Raw genomic sequence first — 27901 nt, forward strand, 5'->3', positions numbered from 1 at the left:
ACACCGAGGCCTGATTGGGTACGAACCATGAAGAAAGAGGTGGAGAGAATAGCTGGGATGAAATCTTTGAAAGAGCTCAGGATCGCACGGGTTGCGTCGCAAGGCGTTGAAGACGGTAACGGTAACGGGTATTTGTGCCCTACTATGGTCAGTGAGATGGATCAAGCTGGTGTCAGTTGGGTGAAAGCCCTTGGAGAATAATTGGTATATGTAGAAAATATTATTATGACGGATATCTTTCCATATAAAAATACACAGTTCTCTCTAGAAATTTAGATACAATATACTTAATACTAACTGGACTGTATTTGCCTACATCAGACCTGCAGCCTTTCTTATACATAGGTATTACTTTGGTAAACTTATGTTCATTTGGTACAGTTTTCGATACAGTGGCACCATCCCATAAAAACCTGGCTGAGATGTCGGGGTCTAGTTTATTTAATTCTGTGAGAACAAAATACTGTCACTGTGTAGAGTTCAACACTGTCTGAAGTGATTTATTCTGTAGTGGGATACAGAAGCATCTTAACCAATACAGTAATTGTCTGAGGCAACCGGAAGTTTATTGACTAATGTCGAGGCAACTGTCGTTTAAAATTAAATTTATGATTTGCAACTATAGATGCATCGTGAAAGAGTTTAAGGTGTGTCCAAGGGTTCTTAGTTCATTCCAGAGCTTTTTTGGGATTATATTTATGTTCCTCAATCTTATTTTTTAATTATTCTGATTTCGCTCGCCTTATATCTCTCTGTACTTTGTTTATAATTCTACAAAATGCTTTGTGTAACTCTTTACCAGTATTAGTTTTTACCATTATCTGCTTTATCGGTAATTGTGCTACAGTACGTCAAGGATGTCAGTAAAGTAGTTTTGAACGTCCCCGCAGCCCCGTGCAGTTTGTCCCCATGATATTTATTCATAATTTTTAGTTTATTTTGGAACACTTTTCTATTGTAATTCTTCATTGACAGTTTTTTGATTACCTTTTGTGAACTATCTTTCCCTAAACTTATTTCCTGCTGCATTAGATGAAGAAGTAAACACTAAGGCAAATAGGAATGACCCCTGCCGGACTGGTTTTGTCTTGGCTAGTAATCTAGCCAAGACAGCTAGTAATCTAGACCAAAGTCTCACGCCTCCCCCGAATTTTTTAAATCAATTAAATAAACGTTTAATCAACTTTACATCTTGTACTAGTATTTATATTAGTTTTAAGATCAACTAATTCTTAATTTCTTCATCCACATATCTCTGTATGCAGAAAAGATTGAAATATACTAAGATTTATTTTACACAGTTTTATTGAAAAATTCCTGATAAAGAAAAATGTCTATACTGTATGTTTTCCACTTGCCCCATGGAAACCTAAGGTACTCTACAGTAGACTCAGGAAACTCGTGTGATGGCTGAAGGCATTTTTATGAGGATTGATGAATTAATTAGCTGTTTATAACCATATATGTATCATATTTGCTTATATTTCTTATACAGACTATTTTCCTCTTGCCATAATATATGATAATATCCTAACAAAGTGTTCGACAAACTGACTATCGTTGGATGGGCGGCAGAGAGTTTAGTTTTGGTTAACAATATTTCCAGCCATAGGCCCACCAAATGATAATCTTGTAAGTCTGATCTAAGGTTACAGGTCAGGTTATTTATTATATAAACATAAACACCACCCCAGATCTGTTCCTGTCGAGACTTGGTGCAGTGTAACCTACTCTTTTGATTTCCTCGTCCGTGACAGCGTCACTCGATTCTGATAGAAAGAATACGGTAGCCGACATTTTGGGTATTAATGACATTGATTTATGTGTACAAGACACTTTCGTCTGAACCACTCAAACTTGGTAATCTTATGGCCTACTGGTGTGTTTCCAATAGGCTGTTCAACTTTTAGACATTACACACAAAGTAGAGAGTTGCACCACTAGGCGCCTGACTGTCGTATTCCTTCTTGGTAAAAAAGCCAGCTCACCTTTCATGCGCCCATACTTCTTCACACAAATTTCACGTCATAACACGGCTTTGGCTATTCATTCCTTTTGTGGAACAACAGAGATGCCTAGGATGTCCTTGAGACTATTGTGTTTGTTACCTTTGAGGTGAAACCTTGTTGATATTTTGTACACAGTAGTTATTGAGTCATCTTAGTGCTCCCTACTACCTCTCTCTCTCTCTCTCAAAGGATGAGTATATTACATGTAGTTTACGTTTATTCAAGTGTATAATAGTCTTTTTGTTATTTTTCAGGTGAGAAACACCAAGACCCCTCCATACACCATGAAGGGTAAGTTAGTAACAGCAGTTCATCACCAAGACATTATGTTAGGTGTTGTCAGGTCATGTTTTTAGGTGGCCTATTCGACACCCCCCCCCCCCTTCACACACACACACACACCCAACACAACAGTTTTTGGAATGTAAATAATTTATAACTAAATATACTGAAGACGAGAGTGCATGATGCATCATTCAGTCTCGACTTCAATATATTCAGTACTACGAGTGTCTGAATAAGAACCAATGAATAGATTTCTGGTCGGCATATATACTTCGAATTGTGTAGACACTGAAGCAGTTAAAATTGATATGTTATATGTTATACTTGAATGTAGTAACATTAGGTCCGATGTGTTTAGTGAAACAAAGTAATGTTTATTGTATTAGTTATGAATACTAATGAATGAGTGAGTGTTCGATATTTATTTGGGGATTCGCAACTTGAACGTCTTTTGTTTATGACACCATTTCCGCCCACCTCTGGTCGCTTAGTTTGCCTCTCAGAGCTGGTTCACTTTACAAGTTTAGTATTGGGCTGGCAGTCATAAGGTACAGTAAGTATCGCCTCTCCTTTTGTATATTTCTAGTGGTATAACGTGTAAACCTTGCTCGACTTTTAAGAACACCAAGTGATTTATATGTGAGATTGTGGGTAGTCATATTTCAGAATTCCACGGTAAAATAACTTACTTGTTTATGAGTTACGTGTGTTGGATAACCACGCTGTCCACGGTAGTTAGTTCATTTAAAAAAGTGTTTAGTCATTACTTTTATGATTATTATTTTGTCACTCGGTCGAGTCACTTGTTTGATCAGATTTAATTTGGCCATGTTTTATTTTTGTACGTAACTGATATATTTATTTTTTGTTTGTTAATAAATGTAAATAAATTTACCTAATGATTTTCAATATAGCCCATAGTAATGAGGTGATGATTTTGGTGGGATCTATTGCTTGGAACTTCGATACAAGGATCACCATAATTATAAAGTTAACTCTACTTTAAGAATAATACTAAGAGAATTTGAATTTGAATTGCATTGTAGCAACCTAAGAGGCCAAGGTCGTAACATCAGTTATTCTGTATATTATTTTCAATCCATTATATATCAACATTGTTTCCTCTGAATCTTTGTTGCATTTTCATGCCGTTTGCTAGGTGTTCCTGGCTGGTGGTAAAATGCAGGACCATAAGAGCATGAGAGTAAAGGAAATTGCAGTAGGCTTGTTGGTTCATGTCACAAACCTATATTTGTTGAAACTTCCCAACAAAATAATGATAATTATTTTATGTTATTTCATGTTCCACTAATCTACGACTCGTGCCAATGTCTTTCGTTTTCCTTCGTTAATCTAAATTTCTTTATTTCAGATTCGTTATTAAGATTGCTGTTTGCTGTTAATATTCGAAGTACCTTTACATACAGTATATATATTAATTTTTTTTAAGTCTACATAACTTTGCCATCTGTTTTTGATCATGTTTAAGAGAATTTATGTACAGTCTCGTTCAAGATTCTTCGAACACTGCTGGATGCAGCTGGCAACTCAGGCCATTTGTTTACTATACTACTTAGTAAAAATTATGAATGGATGTAAAAGTGATCGGTGATTGGTTACTAAGTTCCCCGTTGCTTGATTAGTGGTTGGGCTTCGTTGTTTCCTATTATATTATACCTTTCTGCTGGTATATACTGTTAATTTGATTTTAAAATAGATAGACTTTATGTTTAGACAAGAAACATAAATAAAAATCGGTATGTTAAAGAACATCATGCGTCAGGCACAGCTGTGTGCAGGCTGTTTATGAGGTTGCCTGTTTATCATTAATTTATACTAATATTACCTTCAAATGTTTAATCCATTTCGGGTAATTAATCCAGTTGTATGTAACCGATACTAAACAAACTTCTTTCTAAAGACGCTGATTTCATGCAACACAAACTGCTGTTTAAATTCGCTGTGGGATTAAGCAGAATCATCGGTTCACTGCTACCTGTAGTAAGTGTGTGTATGTGTGTGTGTGTGTGCGTGTCAATGCTTGTCTGCAAAAACAGTTGTATATATGAAACAGTATTATGAAGTTTATTTAATTAAATTATTTATTTTACATTCCCTGTGATTCATTGGAAACAGAAATCTATATATAATGTTTTATTTATTCATCTATTTATTTGTTTTAATTATATGTCATGAAATGGATACTACACAGTATCTACGAAATAAAAGACTTTCAAATGAGATCCTGTGATGAATCAGTTAAAAACAATTTTTTTTACGCGCGCAAACAATCAATAATCGAAAGAAATGTCATTTGAAATATATAATAAGCTAAGTCTATAACTTCAGTATAAGATGTCTCTAATTAGTGTAATATTTTTTGTAATTAATAAAAACGGCAAGGGACCCCGTTGAAATCGACTTTCTGCACGAGCAAGTGAGTATGTTTCCATGCAAGTGTGCGTGAGTGTTGGAGCATTACTGTAAGCTATGAAATATTTGTGTGGTAACGTTGTAACATAGTTTGGTAATTTGGCAAGGATTTTTTCTCATTTCTTATAAATAAATGGAGAGAAAAATATATACAAATACAATTCTTACAGTAAACGTTTTCCAAGAATACATAAATATATTGTGAACGGCATGACATGAACTTATTAAATATGAGATTATGAGATTGAAATATGAAAGATCAATTTCCTCGTCACAAGTGCCTTGAAGAGCCTGATCGAACAGCTGTGATCGGACCATTACATAGTTATTTCTTTGTCTCCGTCTCCCTCTGATTTTTTCCGTGGTAGATATGTTAATTATTTCACATGCAATATATTTATCATATATGATACTATACTCTTTCATAATTATTATAAGTATAATGTTAGGATTTGTTTGACTTAAATCATCCTGAATACATACTGCATAAGTAAGGATATTAGAAGAGGATTGTTTCCTTTACATTTATTTTACAATTTGACTTATATTCATGAAAATTAAATTTATTTCAGTTAACATGGAAAAGATAATAATATCGTTGTTCTTCAGTATGTGACGTTGATTACATAGGGAAATTATTTCTGACACATTAATATTTAGTCCAGCCACCTTCATTCTCTGTTGGGAACAGAGGCGACGGGATTGTGTATCAGTTGCGGTTTCCGCTTCAGGACCTCCCACTCACGGTGTGTATGCTCCTGTAGCTGCACCCTGGTTCATTCTTCATAGGCTCCCACACGTTCACAATTGGCCCAAACGTTCTCTATAGGGTTCATGACAAAACCTTTACTTGGCCAGTCTAACACTTGCAAATTTCTTTGTTTTGCAAACCACCGCGTTACAATCCGTGCGGTATGGATAGTACACCTATCGTGCATGAAAATTATGTTTTCAGGAAACGGGGAAGCATAACTTCGAGTATTTTCTAAATACTGTTCAGCTGTGAATCTTCCTTCAATGTCAGTCTTCAACTCTCAGCTCTCCAACTCCGTGCAAATATATCATCCTCAAACATTGCAAGTCACATGGCCACTCTTTGCTTCCTCATAAATATGCTGTCTAACATATCGGGTGTTGTTCCTCCTCCAGAAATACAACCTTCCGTGAAAGGTAGATGAGAAAGTTTTCGTCAGTGAATATTACTCTTCCCCAGAAATCTAGGCCTTCTTCAGCATACCGTCGAGCAAACTGCAACCTGCCCTCGAGATGTCGCTCATTTTACTTCTCCTTGGTGGCGGGAATTCTATGGTGAATGCCTCCGTCGTCAAGTCTTCGCCTGATTATTAAAGGGAAAATATTTAATTGGAGATTCACTCTTATTGAAAATGAAGTCTTGAAGGGGTTGGCCTTAGCGAAATTCCGGATGGCTTCAACTTGTGCAAGTGTTGTTCTGCGCGGCATTCCCGTCCTGTGGTGGCCCTTTAAACTTCCCTCCTCTTCCCATCGCTTAATCCAATAATATACAGTTGACCGACAAACCCCCAATTCTCAGGCAATTTCAGTGGGTGAAAACCCAGCCTCCTTCATGCCAATTATTCTTCCACGTTCAGTGATTTTATACGTGTGGTATTCGATGTTGGCATGGGCCTTCTACAATTGAGGGAGTGGAAGGTTAGTCAGCACTAACAACACCTCTGTCTCCCTCACCTTCCCGCCAATAACGTCAGCGGTATATTTATATTTTATTAGGCATTTATAAAAAATAAATAAATGAATAAATAAATAAATAAGATACAAATTTATAATACATCATTCTCATTTTTTTTAAGATACCAGACTAAGGTGACGTAATCTACAGTCAGAAACAAGGATTTAGGGGGGGGGGGTGCAAATAGTCACTCAATGAAAAAAGTACCATTTGCTGTTTACAATATTCATGGTCTTGGAATGACAATGATATTGCTAGATAAAGGCTTGTAAAAGTATTAGGCATATGCTACCGCACTAATTCACACCATCAGAAAGATGGTTCGTAAGATTAATTACCAGCACCTTCAATTGAACAACGTCATTATTAAATACAGACACAGACAGACACACACACACACTACACGCACACGCACGACACACGCACACACATACACACCCTCCACATGCACACACACACACAATCCACATGCGCACACACACTCCACATGCGTACACACACACACACACACATGCACACACACACACACACACTTACTGCAGGTAGCAGTGAACCGATGATTCTGCTTAATCCCACAGCGAATTAAAACACAGTTTGTGTTGCTTGAAATCAGCGTCTTTAGAAAGAAGTCTGTTTGGCATTGGTTACATACAACTGGATTAATTACTCGAAATGGATTAAACATTTGAAGATAATATTAGTATAAATTAATGATAAACAAGCAACCTCATAAACAGCCTGCACACAGCTGTGCCCGATGCATGATGTTCTTTAACATACTTACCGACTTTTACTTATGTTTAATTATATAAACATGAATTCACATAGGTTGGCCCTTTGCTCTATCCATTTTAAATTCAAATTAACAGTATATACCATCAGAAAAGTATAATATAATGCGAAACAACAAAGCCCAACCATTAATTAAGCAACGGGAACTAAGTAACCAATCACCGATCACTTTTACATTCATTCATAATTTTTACTACGTAGTATAGTAAACAAACTGTTTTGAGTTGCCAGCTTTCTTCAGCAGTGTTCGAAGAATCTTGAACGAGAACGTACGTATACCATAACCACAACCGAACAACATAATTCAAATTTCAGCCAATGCAATTATATTTGTTAACTTTATAAAAATAAGTGTTCGTATTACTTGTCCCGAAAAGTATCGCGATATATGTACACTTTGCAACAGTTCCGCCTGGTCCACCTGGTCGCAATATATGGCAAGCGTGGCAACAGCGCTTGTGTTCGTGTGTACAGATTGAAAAATTGTTGGCTCATCCTCTCCCTCTGTGAACCACGAGACTCATTGAGTTATCAGTCAGAGCAGTCGTAAAGTTGACCCATAGATGGTGCATGACGATGTGTGTGTGGGGGCGGGGGGGGTGTCCGGGAGTGAAGGGGAGCTTGGCAGGTGAGGTGGGGTCAGGCTGTTAACCCAACATTGTTATAATTTGACAGCTACTTTTTTTATATTCCTTCATATGTTGATATCTTACATCCTTAATATTATTAAAGCTATGTTTTCTTGGTTGCTCTCTCTCTCGCATACACACAACTCCTTAGCTGCCTATCACTAGACATACATATTATCAGGAATGATTGCAAATTAAATGTGTATTTGGATTACCCTCTGATTATGATGGATATTATACCCTGGCGTATAATAACAGAGTAACCTAACAGTGTGGAATTTAAGAGTTTAATAAACTAATGTTCTTACATGACCAATTCATGTATACGTGCACTTTAAACTAATCCCTGGCAATGAGCAAATATAAGATTGTTTCACATCCGTTATCTTCTTACATCAGTTATGTTAAACTGAAGGCAATTGACGAGTTGACGGTTCATGGTAAACAATAAATACACTCTGCCACGTTCGTAGAGTGATACGGTATATATAATTTGTAAAAAAAGTTTAAAGTCCTGCTATAATAGTCGAAATAAGTTTATTTCTCGAGAAACAGGGCCGCCATTTGCAATGACGTCACCATTCACCCTGCAGACGACGTACGGATGGAGATACGAGTCAATCGAGAAGTAATCACATTGTCTGGATTTTGTTTTGAGAATTCCTTATGCTAAGTAAACATAAAAACATAGTGCTGTTATTGTTTTGATGATTCACTAATGAACCACTGGGATATATCATCATTTATATTAATTAATTAATGGGTAAAATTTTACTTTAACTACCATAATATTTGGATGCTTAGATTCGAGATAGGCTATATTGGGTAAAATTTAAGTTTTGGTCATCCCTGTACTTAGACATGCAGACTATGTTTTTTTTGGTGTTTTGCGATATGTTATGAACGAATTTGACTTTCATTTCTATCGGAAATCACTATTTTTGAGTTACTACCCCCCGTCCCCCTTACCGGTGTATGTTAAGCTAACCTTATAACTTATAATATAACTTACCATACCTTAACCTAACCTAACCTAACATATGACCTGTATTATCTTATGCGATAGAAAAACGTATTGCGACAGAAATCCCGTAGAGATAAAGTGTCTTATTGTTTAAAGTACTTAATCCCATAGTTAGAATCTTAAGGTTCCCCAGATGACAAAAGCCAAAATAATACCAGTTATGTTTGGAATGTTTATACTATGAAATTTGTAGTAGGGGCAGCTACTATCCATTGAATTAGTTAATGTGCTAAATAATATTTATATATATAATATTACATTACTGTGTTGCATAGTACAGCACAATTAATTATCTAATAATATCTATTTAGAGCCGATCAGCCGAGAAGGTTGGACAACTACTTCCAGGGTTCATCAAGGCAGATGAAAGAAATTTACCAAGCGTACATGTCTTTATGATAGTAGAGTACAAGTGATCGTGGGCCCTTCGTGCCCGGTGGCAAGTCCGGTGGTACAGTTTACCGAGGGGTGAAAGTTCGAACGCTCGTGCTTGGCTAGCGCGCAACAGCCGTCCCGCTGACAGCGTACAGCTACATCATTTTCCAGATGGTCGTGGTTGTTATAATCATGGTCGTGGTTGTTATAATCATGCTCGTGATTGTTGTAATCATGGTCGTGGTTGTTATAATCATAGTCGTGGTTATGATCATAGTCGTGGTTGTTATAATCATAGTCGTGGTTGTTATAATCATGGTCGTAAGTGTTATAATCATGGTCGTGGTTGTTATAATCATATTCGTGGTTATTATAATCATGGTCGTGGTTGCTATAATCATGGTCGTGGTTGTTATAATCATCGTCGTGGTTGTTATAATCATGGTCGTGGTTGTTATAATCATGCTCGTGATTGTTGTAATCATGGTCGTGGTTGTTATAATCATAGTCGTGGTTATGATCATAGTCGTGGTTGTTATAATCATGGTCGTAAGTGTTATAATCATGGTCGTGGTTGTTATAATCATATTCGTGGTTATTATAATCATGGTCGTGGTTGCTATAATCATGGTCGTGGTTGTTATAATCATCGTCGTGGTTGTTATAATCATGGTCGTGGTTGTTATAATCATGCTCGTGATTGTTGTAATCATGGTCGTGGTTGTTATAATCATAGTCGTGGTTATGATCATAGTCGTGGTTGTTATAATCATGGTCGTAAGTGTTATAATCATGGTCGTGGTTGTTATAATCATATTCGTGGTTATTATAATCATGGTCGTGGTTGCTATAATCATGGTCGTGGTTGTTATAATCATTGTCGTGGTTGTTATAATCATGGTCGTAGCTGTTATAATCATGGTCGTGGTTGTTATAATCATGGTTGTGGTTGTTATAATCATGGTCGTGGTTGTTATAATCATAGTCGTGGATGTTATAATCATGGTCGTGGTTATGATCATGGTCGTAGTTTTTATAATCATGGTCGTGGGTGTTATAATCATATTCGTGGTCATTATAATCATAGTCGTGGTTGTTATAATAATAGTCGTGGGTTTATAATCATGGTCATGGTTGTTATAATCATGCTCGTGGTTGTTACAATCATTGTCGTGGTTGTTATAATCATGGTCGTGGTTGTTATAATCGTGGTTATAATCATAGTCGTGGTTGTTATAATCATAGTCGTGGTTGTTATAATCATGGTCGTGGTTGTTATAATCATGGTCGTGGTTGTTATAATCATGGTCGTGTTGTTGTTAATAATCATGGTCGTGGTTGTTATAATCATAGTCGTGGTTGTTATAATCTCGTGGTTGTTATAATCATGGTCGTGGTTGTATAATCATGGTCGTGGTTGTTATAATCATGTCGATTGTTATAATCATAGTCGTGGTTGTTATAATCATAGTCGTGGTTGTTATAATCATGGTCGTGGTTGTTATAATCATGGTCGTGGTTGTTAATCAATCGTGGTTGTTATATCGTCGGTTGTCGTCATAGTCGTGGTTGTTATAATCATGGTCGTGGTTATAATCATGGTCGGTTGTTATAATCATATAGGTCGTGGTTGTTATAATCATAGTCGTGGTTGTTATAATCATGGTCGTGGTTGTTATAATCATGGTCGTGGTTGTTATAATCATGGTCGTGGTTGTTCATAATTGTTATAATCATAATCATAGTCGTGGTTGTTATAATCATAGGTTGTTATAATCATGGTCGGTTGTTATAATCATGGTCGTGGTTGTTCATATAATCATGGTCGTGGTTGTTATAATCATGGTCGTGGTTGTTATAATCATGGTCGGTGGGTTTGTTATAATCATAGTCGTGGTTGTTATAATCATGTCGTCGTCGGTTGTTATAATCATGGTCGTGGTTGTTATAATCATGGTCGTAAATCATGGTCGGGTTGGTCGGGTTGTTATAATCATAGTCGTGTTTGTTATAAATCATGGTCGTGGTTGTTATAATCATAGTCGTGGTTGTTATAATCATGGTCATGGTTGTTATAAATATGGTCGTGGTTGTTATATTCATGGTCGTGGTTGTTATAATCATACTAGTGGTTGTTATAATCATGGTCGTGGTTGTTGTAATCATAGTCGTGGTTGTTATAATCATGGTCGTGGTTGTTATAATCATGGTCGTGGTTGTTATAATCGTGGTCGTGGTTGTTATAATCATAGTCGTGGTTGTTATAATCATGGTCCTGGTTGTTATAATCATGGTCGTGATACTTACAGTATCTAATATACTATAAGAAGGAATAGAATAAAGGTTAGAATATTTAGTTAAAGAAATATTCGCCATAAGGAGAGGTTAAAATCATAAAAAAAAATTATTATGAATCACCGATGATCATTCCGAGATAAATTATATTATGAAGAGCAGTGACCTTGATTCTGGTTAAATTAGTCACCATCTGCTTAAGTCATCACCTGTGTTAAGTCATCATAGTCATCATGTAAACCAGTCAGTCAGCTGTCTGTCTGCCCTGTAAGTTGCCATATTTTCTATTTGTGCATGTATGAATCTGACTATATTTGTCAACCTCCTGTCTGTTTCACTGTCTATATTCACCCTGTGTCTATTGTAGTCATCTTCTCCATGCATTCCTGTTATTATCTGTTAATCTCTTCTCCTTTTCCATGAGCCACAGGAATAAGTATACACTGTAGCTGTAAGGTCGTCTGGTAACGTTGAAACTGCGCATCCAGGCGCATGATGAAACTCAGCTCCCCCACCTATTTTCTGTTTCCCTTCTTTATTCTTCTATTTACTCATCTTCCTTCCTTTACTAATCCAAACAACATTAAAAAAAGTAGGCAAAGAAAAAAATGGGGGGGAGGAGGAGAGAGCCGTACGATAACTGCAATAGTGGGCTGACAGTGTCCAGCGAATGAGGGTGCGCCAAGTCCGTAGACTTGCATCGTTTTCTAGCGTAGATAAAATGGCTATGTAATGGCTTCCTAAAGACACCATCGATATGGGACCAGGTTTGTTCCACTGTACGATTTTTTTGTGATTTTTCCACCAAGTTTAATGAAAAGCGATTGTGCCGTTTCGGCTGCCCAGAGCAGACACACACACACACATACACACACACACACACGCCTAGTCCTATAGTATATTAGATTATCAAGAACTCCGCCATCCATCTATGAAGCACGTTAAATTACATCTGTCATCTGATCATCTCGAGCCCATCCCCTGGTCATGGTCGTCCCTAGTCCTTCCACAACATTAAATATAGACATCAGTGACGAAAAATTACATTTTGCAAACATGAAATTGAGAACAGTGATGAAAACTTCCATGTTGGAGTTATCGGTCTTTTGCATCATTTTAGCACTCAGCAAGTAAGTACACACGATGATACTTGAGCAGTAATTTATTTTAACCTAAAAATAACGTATGCCTCTTTATATCAACATTGTATATGGCCACAAATCCTGTAATTTTGCTGGTAAACAACACATAATAATGGATATACACCACAGCTGGCTGCCTCTACTCTCCATCTCTGCAGCTCGAGGGAACCAGAGACGTCACAACCAATCACATTTGTTTATTTATTGCATCATTGAAAAAAAGGAGTTTAATGCGCTCCATAAAAGTACCAGTAATGTCAAAACGTATCCAAATGCTATTTTTTAAAATGCTATCCAAATACTATTTAAACTCCTGCGGCACACCTACGGAAGCTTCGCGACACATTAATGTACCGCGGCACATTGGTTGAAAATCGCTGCTCTAATCCATACACTCAGCAGAATCAGGACCTCTCGTCTACGCCCTTAACTCATGAGACATAAAGGCTAGCATGAACTTAGCATGCTTCCCTGTTGGGAGCTGTACACGATTCTGCGCTTCACATTACACAATGATATAGGGGGGTGCCCAATAAAAAAAAAAACATTGAAACCAGCCGCCACATCTGGCGAGGTCACAGGTCGCGTGGGGGGGGGGGCGCACGTGGTCGCAGGCTGAGAGATTTAATGTTTGTTCAGGTAAGGCAACGCCAGCACTGACGCCAGCACTGTAGTTGAAGCCAGCGGCGATAACAAAGTAATTTTTGTCTAATGTATATTTTCAGCTTTCGGACTGCAGAACTTTTTCATTAAACCGTTTATTATTATTATTATTATTACACATACCAACAACTTTTGACGTATTACTCCCATATACCCACCACCATTATATGAATTCTTGACTTTTTTCTTTTTTTACAATTCTTTCATTTAAGAGTACGAGGGAGGGGCTGCTGAATGCTGCAATATTTTTATACAAATATTAGATTTAGAAATATATTTTTTCATTTCCGTGTATCTCTAGAAAGGATCCATAAATTGTAATACAAAGGAAATAGACTCCTATTGTATGTTAGATTTACAATGTTAGCAATATAGTGTATACTCTGCAGGTAAATACATTACAGAGGGAGAGAGTAGTGACAGGTGACAGAAGAAGTGACTGGTGCAAAGTGACATAACCTGATGGGAAGGCCCACCTTGTTAACTGTGTGTGGAAAATATTCTCGCGAGCTTCATTGTAAAACGTGACCTCCTGAAGGTTCCTTTCAAATATAGGGAAAATGTTTTGTATGATTCTCTCTCTTTTCCACCCCAGGACAGAAGGCGAGCGCTGTATCTACATGAATATATATATATATATATATATATATATATATATATATATATATATATATATATATATATATATATATATATATATAGTATATATATATATATATATATATATATATATATATATATATATATATATATATATATATATATATATATATTGTAAACGCTTTAGTTAAGGACATTCAGGTTACGGACAAGGCGAAGAGAATGATTGAAACCCGTCTTTTGACGCATTCAATATTTATTGATGTGGTCAAAACCTGCAGAGGAGAAGGCGTTCATAATATTACAAGGTGATCCATCTGATACATAATTAGTTAGTCTCACACAATTTTATCTTAATTACAATTTATTAAACATACTGACATAACACAAAGTTCATAACTCTATTAATCTCAGCTTCGCTTCACTCTGCAGTGTCTTATTATTCCAGGTTAGGCAGAAACGAGTAGGCGTAATTATTCAACAGTATTTCAGTACCGAGGGGTATGTCATCACTTAGGCTGTACTTACAAGTGCGGGTCAATGCAGTATGGTGTTCCAAGAGAAAACAGTATTGCGTAAATCGTCCCAGCACAAATTCCGGACAGAAGGCTGGTCTTCACAGCATCACTAGAGAGGGCGATCTGTCTCATGGAGGGGCGGGCAGTCACCGCCACCAGTCTAAGACAGTCCACTCAGCAGAACCAGGATTTGTCTGTAAACACTTCTACATCTGGCGAGGTCACAGGTCGAAAGATTTAATGGCATCACACGCCAGCACTGTAGCTGAAGCCAGCGGCGATAACATATATATATATATATATATATATATATATATATATATATATATATATATATATATATATATATATATATATATATATATATATATATATATATATATATATATATATATATATATATATGCAAGTATCACTGTATGATCTAGGTATATGCTGATAACCACAAGGAAAGAAGAAAACACGAAGTTCCCAAGCGCTTTCGTGTAATTCACATCTTCAGGGGTGAGTACAGACTAGAGAGAGAAATACAAATCAAGGTGTATATATACAGAGGAGGGTGAGACCAGGCCCACAATGGTCAGGTATTAGGTAATGACCCTACTAATCTTTAAATAGCACACAACGGTTGGTGGTCAGGTCAGATGGTCAGGTGACCCGGCCTTCTCACCTGGTCACAAATCTTCTTAATTACAAAATTGTCCAGCTTGTACATGCCGTTACTCAAATTCATGTTGAATGCTTCGGTATGTTTAATAAGACTAGATTCTATGATGTTCCTACTATCAATTGAATTACATGGTAATATTGAGGAGGCATTATCCCAGTCAATGCAATGCTTGTTATCCCTCAAATGAACAAACAGAGCATTGGATTCCTGGCCTGTCCTAACACTGTATTTGTGTTGTTTAATTCTAGTTGCAAGATCTTTACCTGTCTGGCCTAAGCAAGGAATGTAATATGTTTTACTTAGCCACAATGGAAACGTGGACAAGATAAATCTCGATAAAACCACACAGAGAAAGGGAAACAATGGAGCACCTTAGCTTTCGTCTTTATTCAAGACATCTTCAGTGGCAACTGAATTTCCAGTGACTGAAAGAGGCTTATATACAAAGGGTGACCTTACAAAACATCCGGTCAGGTCAATAACATGGGATCCACTAATCTACACACCACTTCCACCGTACACGAAAGAAGAGCTCATAAAAACGGGCGATGTAATAAGTCATGTCAAGTTATGGCAAAATTATGAGACCAAGTAATCATCTACCCCACATCTACCTTAAATGTTTTCACAGCATTTTTAACCCTGGGCCACTGAAAATAAATTTATGTAACAGATTATCAGTTTTGTACTGACCATGACTAGGGTTTATAGAATTTCATTTACATTCAAGGTTGGGCTGCTCTTAGGTAACATATTAGTTGATATTAATTATTTACAATAGCATAGTAGAAGCTGTCAAAACAACTCAGGTAGAATAACAAAGGAATATTCGTGCTGGTAATTCCAATTTCTGACTCACAGAGGAGTCAATATAACTCATATTTTAAAATGTATGTAACAAGTCTTGCCATAATAACATTAGTACGAAAAGTATAAATGTACATAAAAGAAGAAAGGACACGTGGTTTACAAGTTATGGACTTTACAACAGCCTTAGGTTCACAGGTGACCTTTGAAGGGTAACATCAGGGAAGAAATTGATTTAACAAGTTATGTAACTCAGCAGCTTAACATACCCAGAACTTTTTACTTACTATATGGCCCTGTGTTTGGGCGTCTGTAAACAAATTTCTTCTAGAAGTTTTTGGCAGCAGAGGCAGCCCAATGCCTGTTTTTCCTGAATTAATTGCTGAGAGATAGCTTTCCCTTGTAAGTGGGATGTTGTTTCCGCTCTAACAAAAGAGTAATTTGCCAGCACTTACAATATAACTGGGTCGTCCCTCCTACAATATGTCGTAAAATTTTGGCGTCTCATGTCACTTTTTTTTTTTTTTTTTTTTTTTTTGTAGGGAAGGGAGGAATGAAGGAAGATTAGAGGTGGGGGAAGGAAGTTATAGGTCGGAAATTGAAGAAATTCAGGAGGAGGTAAGAGAGGGCGGGCTGACCGCCTAGCTAAGCTAATAGTGTGTTTGGGTTGTGTCATGGGTTAGTTATTGTCTGTTGGTACAAGCACTAGACAGCCTACCCTGTCCCATTTATGGGTGTTTTTAAGGGCCTTATTTCATATTCCGCCGACCCTACTGGCGGATGCTGGTCTAGGGAGGTTGTCTATTGCCTGGCCGTGTAGATCGGGGGTGGTAATGGACCTTTTGAGATTTCGTAGCTTTTTGGGAACCATGTATGGTTGTTGTCGTTATCTGGTGGGAGTCTTTGAAGGAGTTCTTGCTCTGATCATTCTATCTTTTGCCAGATTCTGCTGGCCAGGGTGTGCAGCTGCTGGTTGATGGGTTTCATTCTCAGGTCTCTATGTGTCTCGGCTGTGGTTCTGGTGAAGGGGTATCTTTCACCTGTGACGAATCTTAGGGCTTCATTTTGGACCACCTGTAATTTTAATATTTGAGTGGTGCTCATAGTATGAAGAGGTATTGCTGGGTAAGTTAATATCGGTGTGATAAATGATGTCACCAGGCGGAGTTTTATTTTCTCAGGAAGCGTTTTAAAGCGGTATAGTTTTCTCAGCTCTCTTCTTGCTTTTTCTTTCCTACTGTGTGAAGGTTCCAAGTGTTCCCTGAAGAAGGCAGTGATGGGTAGGGAAACACCGGGTAGCGCTGAAGTCCATTTATTAACGGATAGGAGAAATACAAGTGGTGACTAGCGTGTGACTTGCACGACCCACAGAGTCAGACTGAGACTGCCTTGCCATATGGCAGCCTCGGGGCAATGTTGCCACATAACACGTGCAGTGTTGCCACGTAATTACATATATAAATGCTACTCGGCACAGTAGCTTATTTACAAGGTTGCTACTCGGCACAGTAGCATAGATACATAACCTACACTGTGGACATGATGGGAGTAACCTGTCGTGGATATATGTAGGCCCAGGAGGGTGCCTCTGCTTTTGTATTCTATCTGGGCATTATTGGTTACTAATGGATGGGTTTTCCTTCTGCATAAGGGTATCACTGTGAATTTCGGGAGACTGGTTTGGATTTTCCATTGTTTTTCGTAGTTATTTACCCTTTCTAATTCCCGCCTGTTGTTTTCGGCCTGTAACGCTCGCGATTTTCCTTGATGTGTTGTTATTTGAGTGATGTCGTCTGCATACATAATATCTTCGTTACCTATTCTAGTGGGAGGCGGGGTGTCACTTGTGTAGATAATATATCGGGTGGGGGAGAGGACGCTTCCCTGAGGGACTCCATTCATGAGTGGGAAGGTCTCTCCTGTGTGTTGTCCTACCCTCAGTCTAGCATTTCTGCCGTCAAGAAAATTGCAAAGCAACTTTCCAATGTTGGTGGGATGTCCGAGTTGGAGGATCTTATATTTTAGACCGTCGTGCCAGACTTTGTCAAATGCCTTCGCTACATCCCGGAGAGTTAGATTACATTGTCTACCACTCGCTGCGGTTCTGGCTCTGGTAGGTGGACGAAGCAAACGATCAGTCTCGTCCATTATATACTGTACACTCCACAGGGCACCTTACATGTACAGAACCTATTAAATCAGTGTGTACAATAAACTAGCCACTCCGTGGCAAACATTAAATCAGTTTCATTGATCATAAAAACGGTATTTCTATTGTTTAACATTGGAATAAAGAAGGTCGCTGCCAGAACGTTTTGAATAGGGGGAGCATATTAAAACACATTTTTGCTGAAAAACAAATTGAGAATGCCAATATTTTGGGTGCGTCGCTTGCATCTTGAATGCTGCTAGTGTGAGGTCCTCTGAGGCGTCAGTCAACGACCCCAGTGGGAGCCCTGGGAATTTGTAGAAATTAAGCTACAAAATATTCAAGGGGTAAGTTTTACGAAATATCTGAATGATTTATTCTTTCGGACAATGTCTTATTATATATCCTTGTTCAGAAAGTCACATATCAGCATTTTACCGACAGACAGCTTATGTTTTTAGAGAGGATTTCACACACCCTACTACACCCTCCTCTACCTGTGGCCCCGGTAATGGGGCATGAAAGTACACATGACAGCGTGTACTCTAAAGGGCATTATATGTGATAAGTTTATCAATATTCAGCCTAAGCTTGTAAAGTACAGTCTCGTTCAAGATTCTTCGAACACTGCTGGAGACAGCTAGCAACCCAAGGCCGTTTGTTTAATATAGTACGTATTATCATATAATACGAAACAACAAAGCCCAGCCATTAATTAAGTACATCACGTAGAAGAAAGACTAAAATGTATAATTTAGTTGTAAGATAAGAGGTGCACGGTAGGAGGCTAGAAAAACATAAGAGGAAAAAATCCTACAAATGAGAGGCGAATGGTAATTAAATTCAACTATACATAAATTGCAGATGTTACGAACCACGCCACCAATTGTCATGATCTAACTACCCAACACTACGAACCACGCCATCTATTGTCCTGATCTACCTACCCAGCACCACGAGCAACGCCATCTAGGGACGAGACACGAGTATGACTCGTCTTAGTTACCACTCCGGGGTTTCCCTTCTCCATATCCTGGTTGTTGCGTCACCTCCTCAAATTCTTCTTCGTCAGCTCCAGTTCGATGAGAGTTCAGTTCACTCTGGGAAGTGACCACAGGATCACCTATCCTGGAATCCTACGGCACAGTGACTACCTACCGTCTTCTACAATACTCAGCCTTACTCGTCAGCCATCTCAGCTCCGCACTTAAGTATTTGTAATCTTAAATTGCCTCCCCCACGTCCACTTGCTTCAAAATTGTTTATGTTGTATAAATATGTATATACTGTTAATGTTTAGGTTAAGTATGGTTAAGGGTAAATTATAGAAAGCTGAATATTTTGTTAAGGAATTTATGGTACTTTATTATACAAAACAAAAACTCGCATCCTTTGTCTACCCTTTTATAGTCCGATTGTCTTTGTTTTTTTGTTGTTGTTGCCTGTTGGGATCTGGGTAGACTTTTAACTATATTCTAAATCCCCAACTCGTAACAAATGGCGACCGTGACAGGACACGACGTTAAGTGCCATATTTCTTAACCCCTTGTTACTCATTGTTAATTATTCCTCCCAGTCACTTCTGTTCACAATTGCTTTACGGTGGTTTAAAGTTTCCTTCATATGTGTGTGCATATATTGGCATTGCCGTACAGTAAGAGTGACAGACGTAGGATATTAGGTTCCAAGTGTCATAAGGCTTACCTGTTATTACACGTGGCAGTCGTGTAGTAAGTCTTATCGAGTGTAGGGAAGAATCCGGACCTGTTTAATGCCGTACCCTCGCTCCAGAGTAGGCTGTTCCATAGTCACTAGTTTAGGGTGAAGTGATATCTTGGGACTCCCCGCTCTACCAGGACCCCATAATTATAAAGCCTCCATTATTGTTCTTCTCATTATCTCATTCTGGGTCAATCATACCAAACTCAAGGGTTGTTAATCCGGATCTTTATATAAATGCCGTAATACGCCCTTCCTATTTACTCAAGGGTTGTTAATCCGGATCTTTATATTAATGCCGTAATACGCCCTTCCTGTTTCAAGTATCTAAGGGTTGTTAATTCCGAATCTTTATATTAATGCCGTAATACGCCCTTCCTCTTTCAAGTCTCTTATCCTTATTTAAGGATCTTATCAGAAGAACAATATTCATAAGTGTTATTTCCCTAGGTATAACTTGGTTAGTTTCCGGGACTTTCTGGTTATCCACTGCCGTGATATTTTCTAGGGTAATCCACTTATCTTATCTTATGACCATTAGTTAATTTATCCTAGTTTTCTTAACAATGGCCACCTCAGGTTTTGATCTCCAGGATTTTATTGAAAATCCTTCCGTAGCTAAATTACGTGTTAATATCCTGAAGAAAGAATGGAAAGAAATAGCCAACTATTACAATATCCCATTTTCACAGCAACTGACTAAGGAAATGTTAAAAAATCATGTAATTGAAATGTTGGTTCAACAAGAAGTTTTAAAAGAATCCGCTGTTGACCGATTAACGCCCATGTCCAAGAAACTTCAACCACTATCCACCACCCCTCCTCACTCAGAAGTTGCCTCAGGTCTGGCTAGCCCTCAAGAAAAAGCACAAAGAGTAGACGCCTTAGAACTAGAACGAGCTAGGTTCGAGTTCCAAATCAAAATGAAAGAACTCGAGTTGGAACAGGCCAAGTTGGAGCAGGAGGAGTTGGAACAGGCCAAGTTGGAACAGGCCAAGTTGGAGTACAAGTTGGAGCATGAGGAAAAGTTGGAACAGGCCAAGTTGGAACAGGCCAAGTTGGAGAGCATGAGGAAAAGTTGGAACAGGCCAAGTTGGAGCATGAGGGAAGGATGGAACAGGCCAAGTTGGAGCAGGAGGTTAGACTGAAAGAACTACAGGTGAGAGAGACAGAAGTCACCTTAACATCGGAGTTTAAATCAAAAGAAGTGGCATTAAAAGAGAAGACTAGCTGCTTTTAACCCTGCTAATGCTTCTTCCCTTGTTCCCGGGTTTGATGAATCCGATATGGACGGGTCATTTAGGACTTTTGAGAAAATAGCCGGGAAGAATGAGTGGCCAAAGGACCAGTGGGTGTCGGTGTTAGTTCCTAAATTATGTGGTAAGGCTCGTAGAGTTTATAACTGTTTAGACCAGACTGATGATTATGATAACGTAAAAAAGAATATCCTCACCTCTTATGCTATCACGCCAGATGGATACCGGCAGAAGTTTCGTAAACTAACCAAACCATTTTCACACACCTTTGTTGAGTTTGCTCAAGAAAAGCTTAGGTTTTTTAAGAAGTGGTTAGAGGCTACAGAGACCTCCACATTTCAGGATTTGTTAAATTTGGTAGTCCTGGAGGAGTGGAAGAGCAAGATACCATTTCACATCTTGAAGCATGTGGAGGAGCGTGGAGAGGTTAATTTAGGGCGTGCGGCTGAGCTGGCTGATGCGTACGCCTTGCTGGTGGAGTCACTGGGCAGTAGGGAACGTGGTACTTCCCGACATGTTAGGTCCTCCTCTGATGATAACCTTGGGGGCGTGAGTGGTAGGTCGAAAGGTCCCACACCTACCCCCCCTGGTGCAACCAAGTTTACTTGTTCTTACTGTAAAAACCCAGGCCATACGATCCAGACTTGTAAACACCCAAAGTGTCGAATTGCTAAAAGTAGTTCCCTGGATCCCAAAGCCAAACCAATAGCAACCACCAATGTGGAAAGGCCCCATCAGGATCTCTTCTCTTCATTCACCTATGAGGGAAAAATTTCAATCATAGAGGGGTCTCGTTCTTTCCCTGTTCGTATACTACGTGATACGGGCGCAGCACAATCTATCCTCCTGTTTAACGTCATTCCTGATATATCTACCGCATTTACTAATGAGAGTGTTCTAATTTCAGATCTCTCATTCCATTCTTCCTATCCTTTAGCTAAAGTGCACCTCCAATGTCCCTTGATTACTGGGGAAGTGCAAATAGCCATTAGGAAAGATCCAATGCCTGTGAGCGGCATTCATTTATTATTGGGTAATGACTTGGTAGGAGATCTAGTGGTTCCCAACATAAAGACAGTCGACTCTCCCTTACCTGTCAACTCCACCACTGACCTTGAAGAAACTATTCCTCACCTTTTCCCATCTTGTGCTGTCACCCGGTCACAGAGTGTGCGAAATGGGCCCTCTTCATCTAAAACCACCTCCAATATCTTCCTACCCACAGAAGATCTGTACAATAAGACCATTAGTAAGGATGAGCTCATTAAAGCCCAACAATCTGATCCATCTTTGAATAAACTTCATCATGCAGCAGTTGAGGGTAAAGATTTTAACACCCTTCCGTGTTTTTATTATCAGGAAGGGGTTTTGATGAGGGCCAATAGGCCCCCTGAGCTTGCCCATCTAGACACGTGGTCTGAAATACATCAAGTGGTAATTCCCTCCTCAGTCAGACCAGCATTAATTGCCCTTGCCCATGAAAACATATAAAAAGCTCCTCCAACACTATTACTGGCCTGGACTTAGGAAGGATGTGTCAAAGTACCTAAAATCTTGTCATATTTGTCAAATGGTAGAAAAACCAAATGAAAGTATACCAGCAGCTCCCATTAAGCCCATCCCAATATTTTCTACTCCATTTGAAAAGATTGTTGTGGATTGTGTGGACCCATTACCAAAGACAAAGAAGGGAAATCAATTCCTGCTCACAGTTATGGATACCAGTACACGTTATCCTGAGGCTTTTCCCCTTAAAAACATCACATCAAAAAATGTAATCAAACCTCTTTTGCACCTTTTCACTTCAGTGGGCATTCCTAAAGAGATCCAATCCGATCAGGGCACCAATTTTACGAGCAATCTTTTCAAACAGGTGATGAAAGACCTCAGTGTGGACCATTGTACATCTTCGGCTTACCACCCACAATCCCAAGGTTGCTTGGAACGGTTCCATCAAACTTTCAAATCAATGCCAGAAAAATACTGTATAGAACACCAAAAGGAATGGGATGAAAGCATAGACTTGTTACTCTTTGCCATCAGGGAATGTCCCCAGGAGTCATTGGGTTTCTCCCCGTTCGAGTTACTATATGGGAGACAAATTAGGGGACCCCTTAAAATAGTAAAGGAGCAGTGGTTTGACACTCCATCTATTAAGCCCGCAACAGTTTCCCAATACATTGACACTTTACGGGACAAATTAACTGAAGTCCGAACCATTGCTCAGTCAAACTTAAAAAAATTCCAAGAAAAAATGGTGAAGTCCCAACCTAAATTAGTTGAAAGATCATTTTCTCCAGGTGACAAAGTGTTACTCTTTCTACCCATTCCAGGCTCTCCCCTTAAAAGCAAGTTTACTGGTCACTATATAGTTGCTAATAAACTATCTCCCCTCAACTATATAGTCCATACTCCTGATCGCCGAAAAGATTCACAACTTGTTCACATTAATCTCATGAAACTTTACCATTCCAGGCAGTCAGAGGAAGACATCCCAGAGGCTATAAGCTTACCTGTATTGCATACGGTTTTGTCAGGGCCGGAGCCGGAGACAGATGACATGGACCAATTGGAGAATTTAGACTTCCCTCTACCTAAAGAGAACCCTGCTAACAGTCACATACTCAACAACTTGGATGAGTATTTTTCTGTTCTGAATCCATCTCAAGCAAAAGATCTCACTAAGTTATTATCAACATTTCCTAAAGTCACGTCAGACCTCCCAGGGTTTTGGTAATATACTTAAACATGATATTAAGCCAATCTCAGATGATGTACAACCCATTAGGCAATCAGTGCATATCGACTAAACCACAAAAAGAGAGATTATGAAAAAAGGAGGTAGATTTTTTGTTAAAACATAACTTAGCTGAGCCTAGTACTCTCCCCGGGCTTCACCTTGCTTTTCATTCTGAAACCCGATACACTTTTTCGTTTCTGCAATGATTATCGTAAAAGTGAACCAGGTCACTGTCTCAGACTCTACCCTTTACCTTTTGATTGAAGATATAATAGACAGCATAGGCTGTGCCAAATTTATCAGTACGGTGGGACTTATTGGAATGATATTATCAAGTGGGACTCACTGATAGGCAAAAAATAATCTCGGTATTTATAACTCCATTTGGTCTTTTCAATATTTGGTTATGGCGTTTGGCTTTTCTAATGCTCCGGCCACATTCCAGAGGGCCATCAACTACCTAATTCAGGACCTAGGTGGGACGTTCGCCTACCTGGATGACCTGGTGGTGGTGTTGGACGGCTGGGACGAACATCTGGTGCGTTTGGAGATACTGTTGGCACGACTGCAAGAGACTGGATTCACCATAAATTGGTTAAATCTGCTTTTGGCCGGGCCTCAGTGACTTACCCGGGACATATCGTTGGGCATGGTATGGTGAGACCCAAGGACGCAAACGTTAAAGCCATCTTGTCCTTCCCCACTCCAAGGACGAGGAAGGAACTCATGCACTTCCTGGGGATGTGCGGCTACTACCATCGGTTCTGCAGTAGCTTCTCCAGCGTGGCGGGACCCCTCACAGACCTTACCAGTTCTGCGGTCCCTTCCATCTGGAACCAGAAATGCGACCAGTCTTTCCACCGCCTCAAAGCCTTCCTTGCCTCTAAACCTGTAGTCCACCCCCCTGACTACACCTTGCCCTTCCATCTGCAAATCGACGCTTGCGGTGTCGGAGTGGGGGCTGTGCTCCTACAACCCGACCCAACCACTGATGTCCTTCACCCTGTGGCATATTACTCCGCCAAGTTGAAAAAACATCAGACCAACTACTCGACCATAGAGAAGGAGGCCCTGGCTTTGGTGTTGGCAATAAAGAAGTTTGAATGTTACCTCCAGTCTTGCCCACAAACAACCCTAGTCTTCACCGACCATAACCCACTCACGTTCATCCAAACCAACAAGAACTCCAACCAGCGAATCCTCCGCTGGGCTCTCCTCACCCAGCCCTATAATCTACAAGTCCGGCACATAAAGGGGGTGGACAACCTGATTGCGGATTCCTTATCCCGAGCTCCAGTGGAAATGCAGCAGCTACTCTCCAGACGCACCAGGTGATCATCTCCTTCGCGCCTGTGCTATGGAGGTCTTTGGAGGGGGGGTGTGTTTCGAACCACGCCACCAATTGTCATGATCTACCTACCCAGCACTACGAACCACGCCATCTATTGTCCTGATCTACCTACCCAGCACCACGAGCAACGCCATCTAGGAACGAGACACGAGTATGACTCGTCTTAGTTACCACTCCGGGGTTTCCCTTCTCCATATCCTGGTTGTTGCGTCACCTCCTCAAAGTCTTCTTCGTCAGCTCCAGTTCGATGTGAGTTCAGTTCACTCTGGGAAGTGACCACAGGATCACCTATCCTGGAAACCTACGGCACAGTGACTACCTACCGTCTTCTACAATACTCCGCTTTACTCGTCAGCCATCTCAGCTCCGCACTTAAGTATTTGTAATCTTATATTGCCTCCCCCACGTCCACTTGCTTCAAAATTGTTTATGTTGTATAAATATGTATATACTGTTAATGTTTAGGTTAAGTATGGTTAAGGGTAGATTATAGAAAGCTGAATATTTTGTTAAGGAATTTATGGTACTTTATTATACACAACAAAAACTCGCATCCTTTGTCTACCCTTTTATAGTCCGATTGTCTTTGTTTTGTGTTTTTTTGTTGCCTGTTGGGATCTGGGTAGACTTTTAACTATATTCTAAATCCCCAACTCGTAACACAGAGAATAGGCATGACACCATACAGAAATGAAGTTTAAAACTACTGGTACTGAACGAAAAAGGATGATAGCTTGGACACTAGAAAAGAAGAAAATAAAGACGTAAGACGGAAGTGAGGAGCTATTTTCTGTAATAAAGGTATGCAGGGATCTGGAGCAAATAAGCAGGGGTCTGGAACAAATAAGCAGGGATCTGGAGCAAATAAGCAGGGGTCTGGAACAAATAAGCAGGGATCTGGAGCAAATAAGCAGGGGTCTGGAACAAATAAGCAGGGTTCTGGAACAAATAAGCAGAGATCTGGAGCAAATAAGTTTTAATTTGGATAAAATAATGGCTCACCGATAGAACGCAGAGGGTCAGCGTAGATGGTGTTAAATCTGAGTGGGGCCGTGTAACCAGTGGGGTTCCCCAGGGGTCAGTACTAGGCCCACTCTTGTTCATAATCTACATAAACGATCTAGATACTGGGATCAGCAGTGACATAAGCAAGTTTGCGGATGACACCAAAATAGGGCGGCAGATTAATTCAGGGCAGGATGCAAATGCATTACAGGAGGATCTAAATAAACTGCAGGGTTGGTCTAAACAATGGTAAATGAAATTCAACACCAGCAAGTGCAAAGTACTTAATATTGGAATAACAAATACTGTCAATGCATACAGCCTTAACAACATCAACCTAGAGAAGTCGACTTGTGAAAGAGACCGAGCGGTACTTGTAAGCCCGGAGCTACGGCCTAGAAAACAGTGCGTTAATGTTCGAAATAAGGCAAACAGAGTATTGGGTTTTATATCTAGAAGTGTAAGTAATAAGAGTGCAGAGGTCTTATTGCAACTATATCTTGCGCTAGTCAGGCCGCACCTCGATTATGGGGTTCAGTTCTGGTGCCCTTATTATAGAATGGATATCAATTCACTAGAGTCGGTGCAGCGAAGAATGACGAAAATGATTCCGGGACTTAGAAACCTTCCATATCAGGATAGGTTAAAGAAACTAAACTTGCAAACCCTAGAAAGACGAAGAGTGCGGGGAGATATGATAGAAGTATTTAAGTGGGTGAAAAGAATCAATAAAGGTGATATAGATAAAGTTCTTATAATATCCGAGCAGGATATAGGACTTGGAGCAACGGATTTAAGTTGGATAAGTTTAAGAATAGGAGGGAGATAGGAAGGAACTGGTTCACAAATAGGGTGGTGGACGAGTGGAACAAGCTTAGCAACTTTGTAGTAAGTGCTGGAACGCTGGAAAGTTTCAAAAGGAGACTAGATAGATTCATGGACGATAGAGAGTGGTAGTAACTCTCGACAGGAGCTGCCATGCACAGGCCAACCGGCCTATTGCAGACTCATTATTTTCTTATGTTCTTAAATAAGCAGGGGTTTGGAATAAATAAGCAGGGATCGGGAGCAAATAAGCAGGGGTCTAGAGCAAATAAGCAGGGATCTGGAACAAATAAGCAGGGATCTGGAGCAAATAAGCATGGATCTGGAGCAAATAAGCACGGATCTGGAGCAAATAAGCAGGGATCTGGAGCAAATAAGCAGGGGTCTGGAACAAATAAGCAGGGATCTGGAGCAAATAAGCAGGGGTCTGGAGTAAATATGCTGGGATCTGGAAGAAATTAGCAGGGATCTGGGGCAAATAAGCAGGGCTCTGGAGCAAATAAGCAGGGATCTGGAGCAAATAACCAGGGATCTGGAGCAAATAAGCAGGGGTCTGAAGCAAATAAGCAGGGGTTTGGAACAAATAAGCAGGGATCTAGAACAAATAAGTAGGGGTATGGAGCAAATAAGTAGGGATCTGGTGCAAATAAGCAGGGATCTAGAACAAATAAGCAGGGATCTGGAGCAAATAAGCAGGGATCTGGAAGAAATAAGCAGGGATCTGGAGTAAATATGCAGGGGTCTGGAACAAATAAGCAGGGGCCTGGAGCAAATAAGCTGGGATCTGGAGCAAATAAGCAGGGATCTGGTGCAAATAAGCGGGGATCTGGAGCAAATAAGCAGGGATCTGGAGCAAATATGCAGGGGTCTGGAGCAAATAAGCAGGGATCTGGAGCAAATAAGTAG

General features: G+C 39.5%; 1 protein-coding gene across 1 annotated transcript; it reads left to right on the forward strand.

The window, feature by feature from the left end:
* The first annotated feature begins 27 nt into the window (after window positions 1-27).
* Window positions 28-27901, forward strand: LOC121865859 (hyphally regulated cell wall protein 1-like). The gene is made up of 3 exons (XM_042365415.1): window positions 28-147; window positions 27209-27427; window positions 27650-27901. The coding sequence occupies exons 1-3, from the start codon at window positions 28-30 to the stop codon at window positions 27899-27901; spliced, it is 591 nt and encodes a 196-aa protein (XP_042221349.1).

This window comes from Homarus americanus, unplaced genomic scaffold (genome assembly GCF_018991925.1).
Source record: "Homarus americanus isolate GMGI-L3 unplaced genomic scaffold, GMGI_Hamer_2.0 scaffold32583, whole genome shotgun sequence".
Lineage (NCBI taxonomy): Eukaryota > Metazoa > Arthropoda > Malacostraca > Decapoda > Nephropidae > Homarus > Homarus americanus.

Bases quoted from the DNA above. Each gene is read 5' to 3' on its own strand.
- LOC121865859 (XM_042365415.1), top strand. From the start codon at position 28: ATGAAGAAAGAGGTGGAGAGAATAGCTGGGATGAAATCTTTGAAAGAG. The intron at 148-27,208 runs GTCAGTGAGATG...TTAAATAAGCAG, and splicing joins GGTATTTGTGCCCTACTATG to GGGTTTGGAATAAATAAGCA. The intron at 27,428-27,649 runs GTAAATATGCTG...GCAAATAAGCAG, and splicing joins CAAATAAGCAGGGGTCTGGA to GGATCTAGAACAAATAAGCA.